The 20,250-nt window shown below is 46.2% G+C and overlaps 1 protein-coding gene across 5 annotated transcripts in view; it reads left to right on the top strand.

Annotated features, from left to right (window-relative positions):
* PTBP3 (polypyrimidine tract binding protein 3) overlaps positions 1 to 20,250 on the top strand; it is a 683,480-nt gene that overhangs the window by 630,998 nt on the left and 32,232 nt on the right. For all 5 annotated transcript variants that reach the window (XM_085641272.1, XM_085641268.1, XM_085641270.1 and 2 more), the window contains 2 exons: positions 668 to 760; positions 14,885 to 15,101. In XM_085641272.1, coding sequence (XP_085497398.1) covers positions 668 to 760; positions 14,885 to 15,101 — 310 coding nt within the window. The remainder of the gene's footprint in view (positions 1 to 667; positions 761 to 14,884; positions 15,102 to 20,250) is intronic.

Here is a 20,250-nt window from a genome sequence, read left to right on the forward strand (position 1 = left end):
GCCTGGTAGCACTTTTTGGAGCCCTCTCAATAAGTCTCGCCAGACCAGCGCATGCGCTGGGTCAGGCGAGGCCTAAAAAAAGTGGGAAAACAATTCTGAAAAAGCACACAACAGGAGTGCAAAAGCAGCACTGAACAGAAGCCTAGAAGGTAGCTGGATATGGTAATTTAAGGGTTTGAGCATGGGTAGGGCAAAATTGATATCGGTCCTGCAGCCAGCTAAATTTAGGAAACTCGTGATGAAGGTGGATTAGACATACCTGTATGGGTTGCCTATTTTGAATCTAAAGTATTAGCCATTTAGAGGCCAAGTGTATTCATTGTAATTGAGCTCTTAATGTACAGTCCTTTGTCAGTCTTTGATTCCGCCTCAACATATTCCTTTCTTGATGGTGAGAATAGTGTTAGTCTATGTGCATACATATGCTACGTGCATTGTGCACATTAAGCGCAGTACTTTTTTCAATCATGTACGAAGATTTGAAGTATGTACTGCACAGATTACTCTATACTTGCCGCTCTATTGATACATCTACATATCGTTCACAGTGACATTAGTTAGACTTTTTTCAAAACAAATCATGTTTTCAGCATGTATTTTTAGAACTGACATTGTTAGCGGCATACAAGTGCACCGATTAAATGTTTGTGTTTTTGTTTCTCCACAGGTGTATATGGTGATGTGCACCGTGTGAAGATCCTATTTAACAAAAAGGAGAATGCCTTAGTGCAGATGGCAGATGCAACCCAAGCTCAGCTAGGTTAGTGTATTTTCCAGTTACTAGGAGACGTGTTTTGTGTTGGCCACATTGCATACTTTCAGTAACAAAATGGTTGTTTGTGAGAAGGGGGATAGCCTTGTTGACACAGAAGAGTCCAATTATCTGAAGGTCCAATTCACCCAAGGTACTGTAACATTTAATCATCGGTGTACTTTTTATTTTTTTTGTCGCAATTCTTTATTGAAAAATTAAAGGTATATAAATTAATAAAAGTGTAATACAACCCTGAATGCGACTGGCCTCCATACAACTGAGGGTTTCATGTGATCGCTTCCTGCCACATATTCAGTGGTTCGATTATAATTTGGTGGGATTTGAAAAGAACTGCGCAATGTTGTTATTGTTATGTTTGGGACTTACTCAAAAATACAAACAGATGTATATGGTGTTATGTATATCCATCACAATGTATCCTCCGGGACATGTCCCGGCATATACCATGTATAATCAATAAAATATATTGTTTAAAAAAAAGTGTAATACAACATAATGGATCTGAAATTGTCCACGGTTTTACATATATAGTATAATATAAGAAGAAAAAACTTGAAAGTAAGAGAGGGAAGTGGGAGAAATGAGTAAATAAAAGAGGAGAATATTGGATGTTATATGCTAACAAATCTAACTCTGGTTAGTTATGATCAAGGAAAGAAGTTAGACAAGATAAATTATGGGACGGGCAAATATAATTTAGAACTGTTAAAATATATTGAATCCATACTATGAATTGTGATATATATATATTTCACACACCCCAATCTTCCAATATGAGAGATTGCGCCGAGCCCAAAGTCTTTTTCAGCGTGCTTTATTTAAATCCAAGCAATGGCAAACACTGCCCGACGCGTTTTGGAACGGCAGTTCCTTTGTCACGGGTCAATTCAAAGTTTGTGTTTACCATGTGATATAGTGCAAACCATGTGATATAGTGCAATATAATATATTCTCAAATCGTTTGCACTATATCACATGGTAAACACAAACTTTGAATTGACCCGTGACAAAGGAACGTTTGCAGTGTTAAGGAATAGCGTGGCCATAAATGACGAAGGATATGAGCAGGCACCCAGTCTGAGTCTCAACATGCAACCTACTACAGGTACAATAATTTGGAAGACAGTGGCATTCAACTATGGACTGTAAATAATCGAACTACTTAGACCACAATGCTGCTGGGAGGCACGCCCACTGGGCGGAACTATATTTAGAAGCCGCGAGTGCGGCGCGAGACATTGCAGCTGTGCCTTCTTTGAGAATCCAGTGATCAAGGGCGGTGAAGCCCGAAACATGTTTGGTGCAATCTGCTGTGGGGGCGAAGCTGTCTTCCCTCCAACTTATCATTAAAGAAGGCTTGAAACACGCTTTCGTGAGGCACCTCAATTGTTGGGCGTTTTCAGTTGGAATTAATAGCGGCCCTGCTCGGGTCGCGAGGTGCCCCACTGTGGAAATACGGCTCCAACGAGGCAACGTTTGCAGCGTTAAGGAATAGCGTGGCCATTAATGACGAAGGATATGAGCAGGGACCCAGTCTGAGTCTCAACATGCAACCTACTACAGGTACATTAATTTGGAAGACACAGTGGCATTCAACTATGGACTGTAAATAATCGAACTACTTAGACCACAATGCTGCTGGGAGTCACGCCCACTGGGCGGAACTATATTTAGAAGCTGCGAGTGCGGCGCGAGACATTGCAGCTGTGCCTTCTTTGAGAATCCAGTGATCAAGGGCAGTGAAGCCCGAAACCTGTTTGGTGCAATCTGCTGTGGGGGCAAAGCTGTCTTCCCTGCAACTTATCATTAAAGAAGGCTTGAAACACGCTTTTGTGAGGCACCTCAATTGTTGGGCGTTTTCAGTTGGTATATATATATATATATATATATATATATTCTACTGGCGGTCGCCAGTAGATAGTTATAGTTAGGACCGTGTTTCCATAGGAAATCTGAAAATTCTATTTTGAATAACTTTGGCGCCGGTTGACGAATCCTCGCGAAATTTTCTAAACTAATGGGGCGCTCAGCTCCTACCCTGAAAGTCTCGGGGTGATTCGTCAAGCGGGGGCTGAGAAAAAAGGGGGGTCCCAAAACGCGTTTTCCCCATGCATTTTCCCATAGGACCTTTAGTCGAAGGTACAGCCCGAACGGCTGAACAGAATTACTTGAAATTTGGCAAAGAGGTAGTCCTCAGGTCAGGCATGTGCCTTTTGCATATATGGTGTCAATCTGTTCAGTAGTTCCTGAGAAAATTGCAGTTAAAAGCACATAAATATCTATAAGCGCGCGCGAGCGTAATTCTGATTGGTGGATTTATGTCAGTCAACATTCGAATCGGTCGAAATCAGGAAGTGTCGGCCGCCATTTTGTGTGTTTGGTGTGTGACAGTGAAAAAGAAAGGTGGAGAACATGAAAAGGGGGCAGGGTAGAGAGTTCCTGACCCCCTAGCCTTTGTCAGGGGGTCCCAGAAGGACCCCGAAGGGTGAAAAAAACATATTTTTTTTTTTCTTCAAGAATTCGCAGGGTGCGCGCACGGTGAAAAACCTTAAAAAAACAAAAAAAAACATTTTAAACGAGCCATTCCATATTACAGGATACAGTCAATCTATAACTATATACATAGGTAGTTTATTGTAAAATAAATATATAAAAAATATAATAATACATACATAACTTAGCATTTAAAAAACCTTACAAATTCACTTAAAAAACCATAGGTTTCACACACGTTATAGTTAGGAATTAGCATTTAAAAAACCTTGCAAATTCACTTAAACCATAGGTTTCACACATGTTCTAGTTAGCTGGACATTTCACTCGTAAAAAACCAATGAAATTCCCCCGTTATAGTTAGTTCAGATAACTATAACTCGCGCAACCACCACTCTATCACAAGGATGATGTCATCAGTGATGTCATGAGTGATGCCACTGACCATGTCATGAGTGATGTAATATGTGACGTCATGAGCAGTGGATTGCGGGTGCGCGAGTTATAGTTATCTGAACTAACTATAACGCGGGAATTTCATTGGTTTTTACGAGTGAAATGTCCAGCTAACTAGAACGTGTGAAACCTATGGTTTTTTAAGTGATCAAGGCAGAGGAGCTGCCGAAATGCGTCATGGTGGAGTGTTGCTTGCAATAAACAACTAGTCGAGCACTTATCTGGGTCCATTCTCGTTCTGTTCCAGCGGAGTTGCATGGAGGTGTAAGGCGAGCTTTCTTTTATTTATTTATTTATTTATTTATTTATATATATATATATATAATATTTTTTTTTTAAGCTACCCAAAGGCTGGCACACACACGCAAGTATACACAGGTAAGTATACACTTCTCACAATCAGCTGCAATGCACAAGAAAACAGTCCCCCACTGTATTATGGGTCCTAAGCGCTTCAAGCCGTAAAGCCCTTCCTCATTGACCAGAAAGAACATGGCAGCAATGGTGTGATTGTACACGTACCCTCTTTTATTTCAGTTGTTCAAAGTGCGTGCTCAATTGAACACAGTGAATTATGGGATTAGTAGTACACCCGACCCAAATGGGTCTCGCGCTGCTATGCGTCCTTAAAATATTAATATGGTAATCAGATTGTCCTTGCAGCCGATTACAAACAATTAAGAGAGCACCTCCTGTTGCGTCTCACGTCAAATCCCAGCGGAGACAGACCCGCATCCAATTTGCAGTGGTGCAGGAACCGTGGCCGGGTGAGCCACTAATGTGTTTGAAAAAAGTTACCCAAAGGCTGGCACACACAGGTAAGTATATGCTTCTCACAATCAGCGGCAATGCACAAGAAAACAGTCCCCCACTGTATTATGGGTCCGACGCGTTTCAGGCCGTAAAGCCCTTCCTCATGGACCAGAAAGAGCATGGCAGCAATGGTGTGATTCTACACGTACCCTCTTTTATTTCAATTGTTCAAAGTGCACACTCAATTGAACACGGTGAATATATATTTGTGTAATGGGAAATAAAGGATACAAAATAATAAAATGAATAAATTGATTAATAAATATGTAGATAAATGCATGAGGATAAATACATGGATAGACAAATAAATGGATAGATAAATAAGTAGATATATATTAAGAGTGGATAAAATAATTAGAAAAGGAAAAACGAGAAGAGAAAAAAACCTCCTTGCCCAGAAATAGAAGGTAGAAATGGGACCGGGGGAGAAAAGAGGTTAGAAGGAAAGAACAGATAAGTCAGTAAGGAGGAAAATGTAAGGATCTCAGGGAAAAGGAGTCCATACTTCTTGAAATATTACTTCTTGGTCTTGTAATTTATGTATTATATGTTCATGTGAAGCTATCTGGATCATCGCGACCATCCAATCCTCCATAGATGGAGGATTAGGTGATTGCCACAACCTAAAAATAAAAATTTTAGCTGTGGAAAGTGCAGTATGTAAGAGTCTGCGCGGAGGACGCATGATGTCATAAGAACTCCCAAAATCATGCAGTAAGATAGTGGGGGAGGTAAGAGGAAGTTTGAGAAGAATAGTTTCCTTTAATATACCTCCTACTTGCGTCCAGAAATGTTATAGGGAGGGTCACTCGCAGAGTAAATGGAGGTGGTCACAATTAACTCCAGAACATCTCCAACATTTAGAGTGTGTTAATAATCCTGCTCATTGCAATTTTGATGGTGTCCAGTACCAGGCATGCATTGTTTTAAAAAGGCAAAATTTCAAGCGTGCTTCACGAGTGCCCTTGTCCAGGGCTTCCAAAATATCTGGCTATATATTTTTTTCTATAGAAATATGTAAGCGTTCTTGCTATTTCTCATAAAGAGCTTTAAGAAGTGGTTGTGAGTCCAGATGGTTGGTCAGAGTACGATATAATCCAGACATTACTCCTTTATGTTTACCCCAGGTATGAAGATAGTCCAATATCGGCGATGGTTCTAATGGGAGAGGTCCAAGACATCTCCTAAGGCAGTGCTGTAGTTGTAGATGTTGTGAGATCTGATGTAAAGGAAGGTCAAATTCTACACGAAGATCAAAGGATTTCAGTTCGCCATTTATTATAATCTGATCTAATGTCTGGATTCCTTTCGAACTCCAGTCAGACCAATGAAGCGCATGACCATTAATACGAATGCTTTCATTACCCCATAATGGAGCTTTAGAATGTAAGCGATGAGCAATTCTTAAAAGACCATGTGCTGTTTGCCATGCTTGGTACGTAGCATGAAGCGCAGGATGTGGAGGGGAGGTTTGAGGTTTACGAAAACTGTATAAGAAGTTAAGACCAACATCGCAATTAATTATTAAGCGTTCTGTTGTAACCCATTGTGGAGTATCAGTTACCCCTGGAAGTAAATAAGCCAATTCTGAGAGATGTAAGGCCAAGGAATGATTTTCCAATGATGGTAAACCTATGCCGCCATGAGAACGACGTGCTAGTAATTTAGCAGCTGCTAGACGTGGACGCATGGTTCCCCAGACAAATGACCGAATACGGGAATCTATACAGCGAAGTAAGTTCAAAGGTATTACAACCGGAAGCATTCCTAGTGTATAAGCGGGGTAGAGTAACCATTCTCACCGGCTGAACCCTCCCCCAAATAGAGAAGCCCAAAAGTGACCATTTGGCACAATCCGTTTCCATTTGTGCTATACGAGATGAAAGATTATCCAAAACCATTCTCTCAAGTCCGCGATTAATCAAAATTCCTAAATATTTTAATTGGGATGATTTCTAGCAAAAAGGGGATCCATAAATTGAAGCTTTTGTGGTACCAGAGGAGAGTGGGAGAGCTTCACTTTTGTCCCAATTCACCTTATAACAAGAAATGATTGAGAATTCATTGATATCAAGTAAAGTTGGTTGGGAGTGGGAGAGATCTTTTAGTGTGCGAAGAATATCGTCCGCTTATAAATATAACTTTAATACTCCTCCCGTTATGGGTATACCTTGAATCTGCGATGAGTGGCGAATGAGTGTGGAAAGGGGTTCCATTGCTAATAAGAATAAAAGGGGAGATAGTGGACAACCTTGATGGGGTATCTCTTTGAATTTCAAAGGAATCAGAAAGAAAGGCTCCTCAATTGACCTGTGCTACAGGGTTATCATATAATAAACGTACCATAGAGATGAATTGATACCCTAGGCCGAAGCGTTTCATGGTGGTAAAAAGAGAAGTCCAGTCAATGCGATCAAACGCTTTTTCTGCTTCCACAGAAAGAGCAATTGTGTCCTCTGTCAATTCTTTCGCAGACCATAAAGTATGAGCTAAAGATCGGAGATGGTTTCTAGAGGAATGGCCTGGGACAAATCCAACCTGTGAATGATGTATTCGAGAGGGAATACCTTTATGTAATCATGATGCCAAAATACTTGCCAATATCTTAACATCACAGTTAAGCAAGGAAATGAGGCGGTAGCTACCACATACAAGCAGATCCTTACCTGGTTTGGGTATGACTGCAATCAATGCTTTATTAGCAATAGGACCAAGAGTAGATGTCTGAACAGTTTCGTGAAGAGCAGAATGCAGAGTATTAGTTGTATCTTCCCCTGACCATTTATAATATTCCGCAGGGATTCCATCTTCACCTGGGAATTTATGATAAGGTAGTTTGGAGATAGCTGTGGGTACTTCATCCTTAGTAATGTCACCCCCAATTAAATCTCCACCCTCCTCTGAGACATGGAAGATCAATTTTCGCAAGATATGCAGCTATTTGATCTTCAGTTGCTGGGTTCTCAGGAGTATAACATGTTTTATAAAAGGATGCAAAGGTATTTACTACTTCTTGTGGTTTGGTGAGGATCTCGCAAATCGATGTGTACTTTGTCCCGCAGTGATTCCCCCTTTTGTAATGAACCCCGCCTGAAACTTGATTTTCCTTTACAAATGGAAAATGTCAATTTGTCACCTTTATTTTCCTTATTACAGGACTTGTATGGCATCAGAAACCATCTGTAATAATTATAAATTTAACTGGCTTATAATAAGTTATTGCAATTGAGTAATTGAGTAATTGAGCAATTGAGTAATTCCTGCCAATGGGTTTGAGGGCTCTACTTCTTCCCTTTCGTGACCTCGTCCATAGAAGTGAGTTTGGTGTCTTCTTCCAGCAGCAGCTGTACATCTCCCTCCTAAGCAACAGCATTTCTTTTAGCTTCATGGCAATCTGTACCACCTCCTTCTGATGGATACATCTGCCAGTGGATTCCTCACCTTGTGAATATCCCCTGCGCCAGCATTCCACGGAACTTTTCTTTCCCAGCACTCCACGTCGACGTGGGCGACGTCATAATGCATCGGCTCCGCTCGCGACTCCATACGACGTCACCGGAGCCATAAGAAGCCCACGTCGGCGTGATGACGTCAGTTCCCTTTTTTCCGCGCCGTCGACGCGCAACGTTTTTTTTCCAGTGCTTTCTGGCTACTTTGTAGTTTGACCGTGTTACTGTTGAAAATTAGATATGTCTTTGACGAGGAAGTCGGGCTTTAAGCCCTGTAGGGAGTGTGGAGGTCTGATGTCCATGACTGATCCGCAACAGGAATGCTTGTGGTGCCTTTCTTCGGACCACGATATGGAAGACTGTGCCTGCTGTAGGAGAATGAATCCTAAAGCACTGAAGGAGAGGAAGACTAAACTCTTTATGAAGAGGATCGGTGAGGAGAAGAGAGGAAGAAAGAAGGAGAAGTCGAGGCGGGAGTCGTCGACTTCGAGGTCGTCGAAGTCGAAGAAGCATCACAAAAAGAGAAAGCATTCTTCTCGACGTCGGTCCTCGAAGAGCAGGAAATCGAGGTTGACTTCGTCCCGTGGGCGCCGAGGCAAGGACTTGTCTTCTTCTCCTTCGAGGTCTCCGAGAGGGTCTCCTTCGCCGAAGCGGGCTCCAGTGCATTCTTCGACGCAGTCCCCGGTGCAGTCACCGGCTCCGTCAAAGGCGTCGACTCCGGTTCGAGTGGAGTCGGAGGTCTCTATGGATGAGCAAGAACGAGAAGAGCCTGCTCCGGTGCCTGATGAATCTGCGGCTCCGGTGGAAGACACTGCGGAGCCGACGCCGGAGACTCCACAAAGGGATACAGGGTCTGTTCCTTATCCGCAATTCCCTGCTCCAGGCTACCGATTCATCACACTTTCTGAATGTCATGTATGGTATATTTAATAGGGCGGCCTTCCCATCCGGAGCACCAACTGGTCCCGTGGGTCCAATGCCATATACGCTAGGGGTGCCGCAGCAGTATGCTCAGGCCCCCTTTTTGCCCTTTATGCCGATGGCGCTTTCGTGGCAGTTTTCGGCGCCGATTGGGGATCCGTCGAGGCTGCGAATGGATCATCCTGGGTTGGAGCCTTCTTCGACGCCGTCGGCGCCGCGTCCGGCACTGCCGACTCCTGTGGCTCCGCCGACTCCGGTACCTCTGGCTCCACCGACGCCGCGTACGACGTCGACGACGCCGGCTCCCCGGATTCGATCAAGGAGGGAGGCCCATAGGGTATTGGAGGAAGGAAGGTATAGAGCAGAGGTGGAAGAAGGTGAAGTCGACTCTTCTTCGGATGAGTTTGAAGGGATAGAAGAAGCAAGTGGTTTGGATACCACCCCAGAGTGGGAGCATACTTCTACAAGATCTTCTCCTCCACAGGAATTGGCACGCTACCATGTGGTGATTAAGAAAGCCGCAGAATTGTTAGATCTGCAGCTACCCTCTGTGGAGTACAAGTCTAACCTGCTTACGGAGGTGTTGCACTCTCCGACGTCCACTTCGGAGCCTTTGTTGCCTTTCAATGAGGCCATCTTGGAACCGGTGTTGGAGGTGTGGAGGAAACCTTTTTCTTCTCCGGCGGTTTCCAGACAGGTGGCAAGAAGGTACAGGGTTGCTCCTGGGGATCCTGATTTTTTGTCTACACATCCATCTCCGGAGAGCCTGGTTGTGCAGGCTTCTTGTTCGAAACATGCTTCGGGGGCATTCCCTCAGTCTCCAGCAGATAGGGAGTCTAAGAAAGTTGATCAGGCGGCTAAAAAGTCCTTCTCTTCAGGAAGTATGGCGCTGAAGTCATCTAATGCCACATGTCTGCTGGGGCGTTATGTACATGCTTTGATGGACTCTATTAAATGTTTAGCCCCTAAATTGCCTGAGGGTGATAAGTCGTCCTTCTTGGAGGTAGTTGCGGACACTCAGGCAGCTGCCAGGTAGGTGATCCAGTCAGGGCTGGATACGGCGGACTCGGTGGTAAGAATTATGGGGTCATCTATAGCCGCGAGGAGACGGGCGTGGCTCCGTTCCTCTGGATTCTCGGCAGATGTTCAGGCCACATTGGTGGATCTGCCATTTGATGGACAGAAACTGTTTGGGGAGAAGGCAGACTCTGCCCTTCAACGATTTAAGGACAGCAGATTGACGGCAAAGTCCTTGGGTCTGCAGGCACCTTCTAGGGGTTCAGCTTTTTGGAAGTTTAGGGGTTTCGGAAGATCATCCTTTCGCTCCTTCCGACAGCCTCAGCAACAGCAGAATCCCCTCTATAGGTCCTATAGAGGGAAGCAGAGGGGTCGGAGAGGTTCTGGTCGCAACCCCTCTTCTTCGTCCTCCTCCTCTGCTCCCAATGAGGCTTCAGGGAAGCAGCCCTAGATCCCCCATTCCGGATCATGTAAGTCCTGTGGGGGGTCGGGTGTCCTACTTTCTACGGGGTTGGAAATCTATTACAAGAGACTGGGTACGCCCTTCCCTTTCGGGACTTTCCTCCCCCTTACCCTCCTTGCCAAGGTTATTGCTCGGAAGATGATCTGCTTCTCCTGCAGAAAGAGGTTCTAGCCTTGCTTCAGAAGGGTGCAATAGAGGTGGTTCCGGAGCAGGAAAGGGGTCAGGTGTGCTTCTCCCGGTATTTTCTGATTCCCAAAAAGGACGGCAGGTTGCGTCCGATTCTGGACCTCAGAATCTTGAACTTTTACCTGAGACAGGAGAAATTCAAGATGCTGACCCTTGCGCAGGTTCTTCAAGCGTTGCAGCAAGGAGACTGGATGGTGTCGCTCGACTTGCAGGATGCAAACTTTCATGTCCCAATCCTGAAGTCGCACATTACCAGTTTGCGGTCCTTCTGTTTGGTCTTACTACCGCACCTCGAGTCTTCACAAAGGTGATGGCAGTGGTGGCTGCTCATCTCAGGAGGTCGGGGATTCCGGTTTTCCCCTACCTGGACGACTGGCTTCTGAAGGCAGAGTCCCCTAGATGGTGCAACATCATCTGCAGGTAACATCTCAGCTGTTATTCGACTTGGGTTTCTCGATCAATGTGCCCAAATCTCACCTGGTGCCCTCTCAACGCAGCCTGTTCATAGGGGCGGTACTGGACACTACTGTGTGTCGGGCATTCCCTCCTCCTCAAAGGATTCTCGACATTCAGGAAATGGTCCCTTTATTCCACAATGGAGCGGTTGTTCCGGTTCTGAAGGTCCTTCGCCTGCTCGGTCTGTTCGCCTCCTGCATTCTGTTGGTCAACCATGCACGCTGGCACATGAGGGCGCTCAAGTGGTGCCTCCGCAGGCAGTGGTATCAGCACAATGGAGATCTCAGGGAGTCGATCAGGATCTCCGGAGAAGCTGCAGCGGATCTATCTTGGTGGAGCGTGGAGGGGAATCTGTCCCAAGGAAAGCCCTTCCATCTGACTCCGTCGGTGGCCACAGTGATATCTGATGCCTCCACCCTAGGGTGGGGTGCTCATCTGGGGGATCTGGAGATCAAGGGTCTTTGGTCTCCAGAGGAGAGGTTGCTTCACATCAACCTTCTGGAAGTACGGGCGATTCGTTTGGCACTCAAGGTCTTCCTCCCTTCTCTTCGCGGTCAGTCTGTTCAAGTCCTGACGGACAACACTACCGCGATGTGGTATGTCAACAAGCACGGACGAGTGGGGTCGCGTTGTCTCTGCAGAGAGGCTCTGTGTCTCTGGTCCTGGGCTCAGGACCATCGGATTTGTCTGGTGGCAAATCATCTGGCCGGGGTGCTGAACGTGCGTGCGGACAGTCTCAGTCGGCAGTTCTCCGCCGACCACGAGTGGAGGCTCCATCCGGAGGTAGTTCGCCTCGTCTTTCGGACGTGGGGAACTCCTCGGGTGGACCTGTTCGCCACCCGCGAGAACGTGCACTGCCCGTCATTCTGCAGTCTCCAGTTTCCGATGCAGGGAGCGTTGGGGGACGCGTTTCAGTTGAGTTGGGGCTTGCGACTCCTTTACGCGTTTCCTCCCATACCCTTGATTCCTCGGGTTCTGAGGAAGATTCGCCAAGACCAGGCCCGAGTCATATTGGTCGCCCCGGATTGGCCAAGAAGGGTGTGGTATACAGATCTTCTCCACCTCTCCTCGTGCCCTCCGCTCCGTCTCCCTCTGAGGGCAGACCTCCTCTCGCAGTCGGAGGGGCAGGTTCTACACCCCCACCTCCAGAGCTTACACCTTCATGCCTGGAGATTGAACGGGGCGACCTGAGTTCATTCTCTCTCCCGCCTGATGTGGTGGACGTTATTTTATCGGCCAGGCGACACTTCACCAAGTCCATTTACTCCTACAGGTGGTCCAAGTTTGTTAAATGGTGTGGATAGAGATTCATTGACCCTTTAAAAGCGCATCTTTCTGAGGTGCTCCTGTTTGCCCTTTCCTTGGCTCAGCAGGGCTGTGCTGTGGCCACGGTCAAGGGCTATCTTTCGGCCTTATCGGCTTTTCTTTGTCTACCTGATCAACCGTCATTATTTAAATCTCCGGTTGTACTGAGGTTTATCAAGGGCCTTACGAACATGTTTCCTCCTACTCCTTTTGTAATGCCTCAGTGGGACCTTAATCTTGTTTTAACCTTTCTAATGGGGTCCCCATTTGAGCCTCTGCATAGCTGTCCTTTGAGGCTGTTGTCCTTTAAGGTGGTCTTTCTTGTAGCCATAACCTCGGCAAGGAGGGTGAGTGAGCTCCAAGCTCTTAGTTCTAAACCCCCTTTTCTTACATTACATGCTGAAAGGATGGTTCTGAGGACCAGGGCTGGTTTCCTGCCAAATGTTGTTACTCCGTTCCATTTGAGGCAGTCTGTTACTCTCCCTGTTTTTTTATCCTCCTCCACATCCTTCCAAAGAGGAGGAAAGACTCCATCGCCTGGACCCAAAGAGGGCTGTGAGTTTCTATCTGGATAGGACTAAAGACTTTTGTCTTGATGATCAACTCTTCATTGGCTACGTTGGTCATTCGAAGGGTAGGGCGGTGCACAAGCGCACGCTATCGAGATGGATCATCCTTGCCATCAAGATCTGCTACGCCCTGGCTGGTGAGACTCCTCCTGAGGCCATTAGAGCTCATTCGACTAGAGCTAAGTCATCTACATCTGCTTTGGCCCGGGGTGTTCCTGTGGCAGATATTTGTAAGGCCGCGACTTGGGCCTCCCTCCATACTTTCGCAAAGCATTATTGCTTGGACTCCGAGATGAGGAGGGAGGGCCACTTCGAGCGCTCTGTCTTGCAAGACTTTCTGGTATAGGAAGGTGGACACCCTCCTCCGGGAGTGGGGACTGCTGTGGGAATCTATTCACAAGGTGAGGAATCCACTGGCAGATGTATCCATCAGAAGAACAAGTTACTTAACTTCGGTAACGCTTTTTCTGGTGGATACAGTATCTGCCTGTGGATTCCTCACTGGCTCACCCGCCTCCCCGTTGTCCACCTTTGTATACCACGAAATATGTCTGGTTTGAAATGTTTGTATACTTTCTTGTACATTTGTAGGAAATGCTTGTGTATTTAGCATTCCTTTTCTTTGTAGGCTATGTATGTGTTGGTATACTGAATACTGTGTATACTTGGAGTTGTCGTTGGTTCGCCTGTTCGCCTCGAAGGCTCGGAAAAAAATGGGTGGAACTGACGTCATCACGCCGACGTGGGCTTCTTATGGCTCCGGTGACGTCGTACGGAGTCGCGAGCGGAGCCGATGCATTATGATGTCGCCCACGTCGACGTGGAGTGCTGGGAAAGAAAAGTTCTGTGGAATGCAGGCGCAGGGGATATTCACAAGGTGAGGAATCCACAGGCAGATACTGTATCCACCAGAAAAAGCGTTACCGAAGGTAAGTAACTTGTTCTTCTGCTCTTTTACCTTCGATGTTGGTAGGCGGCGCTTGCAAAGATGTGATGGCCTTCCCTTACATTGTCATTTCTGCTGTTGCTGAATGTCTGGGCCATCTTTGTTCAGTCCAAAATCTTTTGCCGTATGCCAATTCCCACCTGCACCTCAGAACTTAGCAGAGATAAGGAAGCCCGTGGCACACCTTCATTAAGAAGAAAAATGGGGTTTCCAAGGTGCTTTGAATTCTGAGATTTGTTACATTGTGTTTCAATTTTAGAAATGAGCTCCAGGTCCTAGAATCAGAAAAATAAAACAGACCTGGATGTGTTAGTTAAATACTAAGAGTTAGCAGTGAGCTCTCGTGGGGGTGTGGGGTGTGGAGGGGGGTTAGAGTGCACTCCATTTGTTGTAAGGAATAACATACTCTCTAGATGTACATTATTAAGTATATTGTAACCTCCAATTTGCTTGGGGTACGCGTCTCCTCGGTAACTTAAGCTATCCTTGTAATGTGCAGTTGGGAATAACATTATCCAACATATTATGGCTGGCACATTTACACTCTTTTTTTTTTTCCCCCCTAATTATAAAAATAACATTTTATTTTGTGAACAATGTGTTCAAATCGGCTGGAAGCTTCAGTCACTGATGAACTGCAGAGTCTGTTCGTCTGAGATACTTGAATTACTTTTTCCTAGGCAGTCAGCACATAATCCAGAATGGTGCCAGCCTTCTTAATGCATGACTGTATCTCATTTGCAAAAAAACTGCTTTAGTACCTAGAATTTAAACCTAGAATGTTATTGATTGATGATCTGGCTGAACCACTTGACAAAGAATGTGTCTACTATTTTAAGCCATAGATTTTTAGTGACCATCAACACATGAAAGTAGTTGTCATGACTGCTGCCATGCTGTACACTGCACAGATGTCCGCCCCGGTTCCTGTTGGAAAACCATGTTTTTGTCCTTAATTTTAAAATGTCATCTTGTTTTTCTTCCACCTATTCATCCTCCTATGTAATTTTTCTTTATTTTCCTTCTGTTGTCTAGCTATGAGCCACATTAATGGGCAGCGCCTTCACGGTAGAGTGCTCCGTGTTACGCTATCGAAACATCAGACTGTCCAGCTGCCACGTGAGGGGCATGAAGACCAAGGGTTGACTAAGGACTACAGCAATAGTCCTCTTCATCGCTTTAAGAAGCCTGGCTCAAAGAACTTCCAGAACATTTTCCCGCCATCCTCAACTCTACATCTCTCCAACATTCCGTACGTGTGCATTTTCTTCTTTTCACATAACCGTTGCTCTAATTCTTAAGATAGCCAGATGTTTTCCAATCCTTTTTCCTCTCAGTAATGAAACCAAGCACTGGCATTTTGTTGTGTAAGCAGCACTTTAAAATCTGCTGGTGATTCTCGTCACTGGTGGGCAGTAGTCTGTTCTCATGAAACATTTTAATTAATTACTTCTTAAAAAATTCAGCAAGTAGCCTGGTATTGGTCCCAGTTTTGCTAATGGACGAATGTGTCATGTGGAAAGATGTGCTTTAGTACCTTAAATTTAGAGGCAATAATGTTGGTTGTAGTTCAGCTGAACCACTTGTAGCACAATGTTCTCATTAGTTGTTCTTGGTTGCAGATATGATATAACCAATGTGCCAACGGATGCGGGGAGACAGGCACTTTATTTTATATTATCTGGGCATGTCCTAAAATTCAGCAATACTGGGCAGGAGTGACCAGGGTAATGGCAGAGGTGACTGGCCTGTCCATACAACTAGACGCATGCTCTTGCTAGGAGTCCCGGGGAGGTCAGGTGGCAGACGCATACCAAAATTTGGCTTATGTTAGCCTCCGGGGTGGTGAAACGAAACCTAGCAAGGATATGGGGGGGGGGAGGCGCAGGACTCACCGAGACTTACCAACTGGAAATAGGACCTGGACTGGTATATACAGGCAGAAAGAGTCATATAAAATAGTAGAGGCCAAAATTGCTCTATTTATTCATTACCATACATTACCCACCCAGTTTGTCCTTTCAACGCAATTAAATCACAACTCATCAGATTGGCTTGGGAAGGCAAACAACCCCGAAAAAGCTGGCAGACACTCCAACCCCCATTTTCACTGGGAGGATTTGAGGCACCTGATATTGAACTATATTTTCAATGTGCTCAAGCTCGCCAGTAATACACTGGCTCCATCCGCTGCCATTCATTCCTCACTTAGCTATCGAACAGGGATATATGGCACCGCTACCATCGGCTGCCTATCTTGGGGCAAGTATTCCAGTAGCTTGCCTGAATCTGGCATGGAAACGCCTATCTAAGAAAGTGGTGAGTACCTTTCTGTACTCTGCTGATCCCTCTCCCATACGTACACTGGGCACCAGTCACCTGAGAAACCGCCTGCAGGAATATGCTTAAAGGGCGAAACCTGCATAATATGGGCGACCTAAATCAGGTGGGCATATTCAAAGACAGACAAACGCTCTTGGGGGAGGAAAGTGCCACACCATTAGAAGCCTCCCTCTATATCAGACTTAGGTATGAGATAAAAGCAAACACTCCTGCGTTCCCTCATGAACGATTGAGATGTGACACTTTCCACACTCTTTACCCGATGACGGGGGAAACACATGTAGTGTCCAGATTATACCATACAGCTTGCGAGACTAACGAGATGAAGAAGCGTTCGCAGCTCAAGAAGAAACCAGCTCCATACAGTTCTGACTCCAAACAAGATTTGGAAATGGCGGAATCCTTCTAAGATAGTCGGATTGCGAGTACCTCAGCCCCTGATCGAAAATTTCAAAATCACTTACGGCTTATAAAACTGCTCAAGGGCTGCCACTGAATAAAGGCCATGGCGCGTACCCAAAAAATACCTTCAGAAGCCCCGCCCTCTGGAGCCTCCACCAAATCAGACTCCATATCCAAAACTGAAGTCTTCGGACCGAAACAAAAACTATTGATTTGACACCGGGTGGGTTAGGCACAGAAATTGAAAAACAATGGAGGTTATCTAATAGCCATCCTCTATTAGCTCATTACGATAGAGCACACTGGGATGAGATGGAGGGGCTCCTCCAGAATCTCCCACAAGAATTTAAAGAGGGCAAGAATTTCTTACAGAAGGAAAACCTATTTCAAACAATTGCATTAAATGTGCCCTTGATGCAGCTGACACTGCAGCTAGAAGTATCGATACCAGCATTTTACTTTGTAGACATGCTTGGCTTGGGGTATCTGGTTTTAAAGTAGAAGTCCAACAGGCTGTCCTTAATTTACCTTTTGAATAGGAACACCTCTTTTGGCCTCAAGTTGACACTGCCCTTGAAAAAATAAAAAAAATCTTATTCTTCTAAAATGCTTAGAAGTAGTGATTAAGTGAGGATCCTCGGAAGTCCAAAGGTGCAGAACCGCTGCTCAGGCAGTACTGGTTCTGTGCACTTCCCCTTTTTCTCCTTTACACTGTCTCCATTCTCACCAAGCAGGTTTAGAGTGAATATTTGCCTAGCACCGTAAGGTAAGTTTCAATTCTATTAAGGACACAGAGGTTAGGATTATGCTAAGTCTTTCTTCGCTTTATTACATAACAAATTTCATAGCAGCCCAAAAGATAAAACTTTAAGTAAAAAAAAAACCACTCCGATGAACCAAAGGGAGTTCCACAACATCATAGTCATTCCATAGTGTCCATGAAAACCCTTATAGTCCCTTCACACTGTTAGTGCCTCCTCTTTCTTCGCTGCTTCGCAGCCAGTCAAGTGTTTTTTTTCTTGTCTCATTGTTATAAGAATTATGATGGTAAAGCCTTATCCCCGCTGAGGCGCGAGTTCCGCGGGGCCCCCCGGGCAGGGTTCACTGAGTGTTGCTCAATTTTGTTTTAGTGTACGACGCTCACGTTTTTCTTTTCAGATTCCCCCCCGGCCGCGGGAACGCTTTCTCGCTCCTTACGCGTCCGGCACCATTATTGTTGCGGTGCTCTAGAGGTCCGCTAGGCGGACTGTCTCATCTCGCTGCTGCGTGCGTCTCTTCAAATCGGAGAGACCGCCCTGCAGGAGACTTGCTGATTGAGCCTTGTCACCCGCTGTCTTATAAACGCCTGGGCTGACCGGGTCTGTATCCCAGTCTTTTTTCTTCTATTTGAATGCCCCAGCGGGGGTCTGTATTGCGGGTGAGCCCGCGGTGATGCCTGAAAGCGTAATATTGCACAAGTGTTGTTTCAGAGGTTTCAACCTCATTAAGGTGCACGTTAGAAAGCGGAGCCCTGTCAGGGATTCCTGATGGCTGTTTTTCTGTGCCCTAGGGTTTGTGCAAGCCACATTGTGGACCTCTGGTCTGAGCCTTTCGCTGTCCGGGTTCCCCAACTTCCATATATATTAAACATATTTGCGCTACCACAAGTCCTTCTGCGAGGGAGGTATTGGCCTGGCCTTCTGCGAAGTAATGGAGGCTCTGGATTGCATTTATGAGGCTGCTATGAAATTTGTTATGTAATAAAGCGAAGAAAGACCGCAGAATCTGAGCCTCCGGTCCTGACATAGAATTCATTTTTCAGGCCCCTTCCAGCTTTCTCTCTCTACAAATCTTTGTTTTCAAGTTTGGTTTTCATTCAGTTGCTTCTGTGATACTGAAACTAAAATCCATTTGTCCTTCCTGAGATTTGACCTCTTACCTGACTGCCAGCATAGCTTAATCACTTGATATTTGCTTCACGTTTCAGACATAACTGACAGCAACCACTTCTTGTCAGTTGCTTCTTAAATCTGTTCCATGGTGGCAGCACAGAAAGCATATCTGAGACCCCTTTGTATTAGATTAATTTATTTTATCTTTGTTCTGTTCTTTTGCTTTTTTTTACCTTAAGAGTTAGGTCATTTTTCTTTCTCTCCACCCCGTGGTTAACCCAGCCAAAGAATTTACCTGCACGAAGTTAACAACGTCCAGTAGCAAGAGACCTAAAGATCATGATTATTAACCCATTCCATGCGTCTGACGCACGGGAGCCGTCCGCATACGTTCTCGTGTGCGTCGGGCGGCTCCCACGCGTCCGACGCCATTACAGAAGAAATCCCACTGGTGCAAGCACCAGAGGGATTTCTTTCACTCCCCCAAAGCCTCAGGAGCCGGGGAAGAGCTTCCCCAGCTTCTGCCCCTGGGGGGGGAGCTGAAAGCCCACTTGACACCAGGGATTTGGTGCAGATGGGGGCAGTAGCCCCCAATCTCCCCCCCCCCCCCCGGGAGGGCAGAAAGCCCACTTGACACCAGTGATTTTTTTTTTTGTTGGCATATATAATTAGGGTGGTGGCTGCCCAAAACGGGCATGCCAATGCCCCCACCCCTGCCACTATTATAGCCTTTCTGCCCCCCCCCCCCCCTGGGGGGGCAATAGCCCCCAGGGGAAGAAAGCCCACTTGACGCGAGGGATTTTTTTGTTGCCATATGTTAATAGGGTGGGGGCCGCCCAAAATGAGGACGCCAATGCCCCCACCCCCCTGCCAAAATGACAGCATTTCTGCCCCCCCTGGGGGTCAGAAACCCCCAATCTGCCCCACCAGGGAGGCAGAAAGCCCACTTGACGTCATGCATTTTTTTGTTGCCATATGTAATTAGGGTGGAGGCTGCCCAAAATGAGCATGCCAATGCCCCCACACCCTGCCACAATTACAGCCTTTCTGCCCCCCCCCTCCACTAGATGCCAGGGATTTTTTGGGGGGCAATTTTAATTAGGGTAGGGGCTGCCCAAAACGGACATGCCAATGCCCCCACCCCCGCCAAAATTACAGCCTTTCTGCCTCCCCTGGGGGGCATATGGGGGCATTAGCCCCCAATCTGCCCCCCGGGAGGCAAAAAGACCACTAGATGCCAGGGATATTTCTTTGGGCAATTTGAATTGGGGTGGGGGCTGCCCAAAATGGGCATCGGTGATCCCCCCCCCCCCCAAACGTAGTCTTTCTGCCCCCCCTGGGGGCCCACTAGCCGCCCCAGGGGGGCAGAGGGCCCAAAACGTATTGGGGCAACATCAAAAATTGCCTATCACTAAATGTTTTGGGCTCTTGCCTGTTGCAGGTACTTGGGCCTCCCACACGAGTGAGGCAACCTTTTTATCAGGAGACCTGGGGGAACGCTGGGTGGTAGGAAATTTGTCAGCCCGGTGATGCCACAACTTTCCCACACAAAAATGTGTGGAAAAAGTGATTTTTTTTTTCCAGCTAGATTTGAGGTTTGCAGGGGATTCTGGGTAAGAAAACGTTGGGAGATCCACGCAAGTCATACCTCCCTGGAATCCCCCGGGTATCTAGTTTTCAGAAATACGTGGGTTTGGTAGGTTTCCCTAGCTGGCGCCGAGCACGGGGCCAAAAACCCAGGTGACCCCCCTTGCAAAGCCAGGTCGTTTTGTGATAGGCAATTTT

The sequence above is a fragment of the Triturus cristatus genome, chromosome 2_2, assembly GCF_964204655.1.
Source record: "Triturus cristatus chromosome 2_2, aTriCri1.1, whole genome shotgun sequence".
In the NCBI taxonomy this organism is placed as follows: domain Eukaryota; kingdom Metazoa; phylum Chordata; class Amphibia; order Caudata; family Salamandridae; genus Triturus; species Triturus cristatus.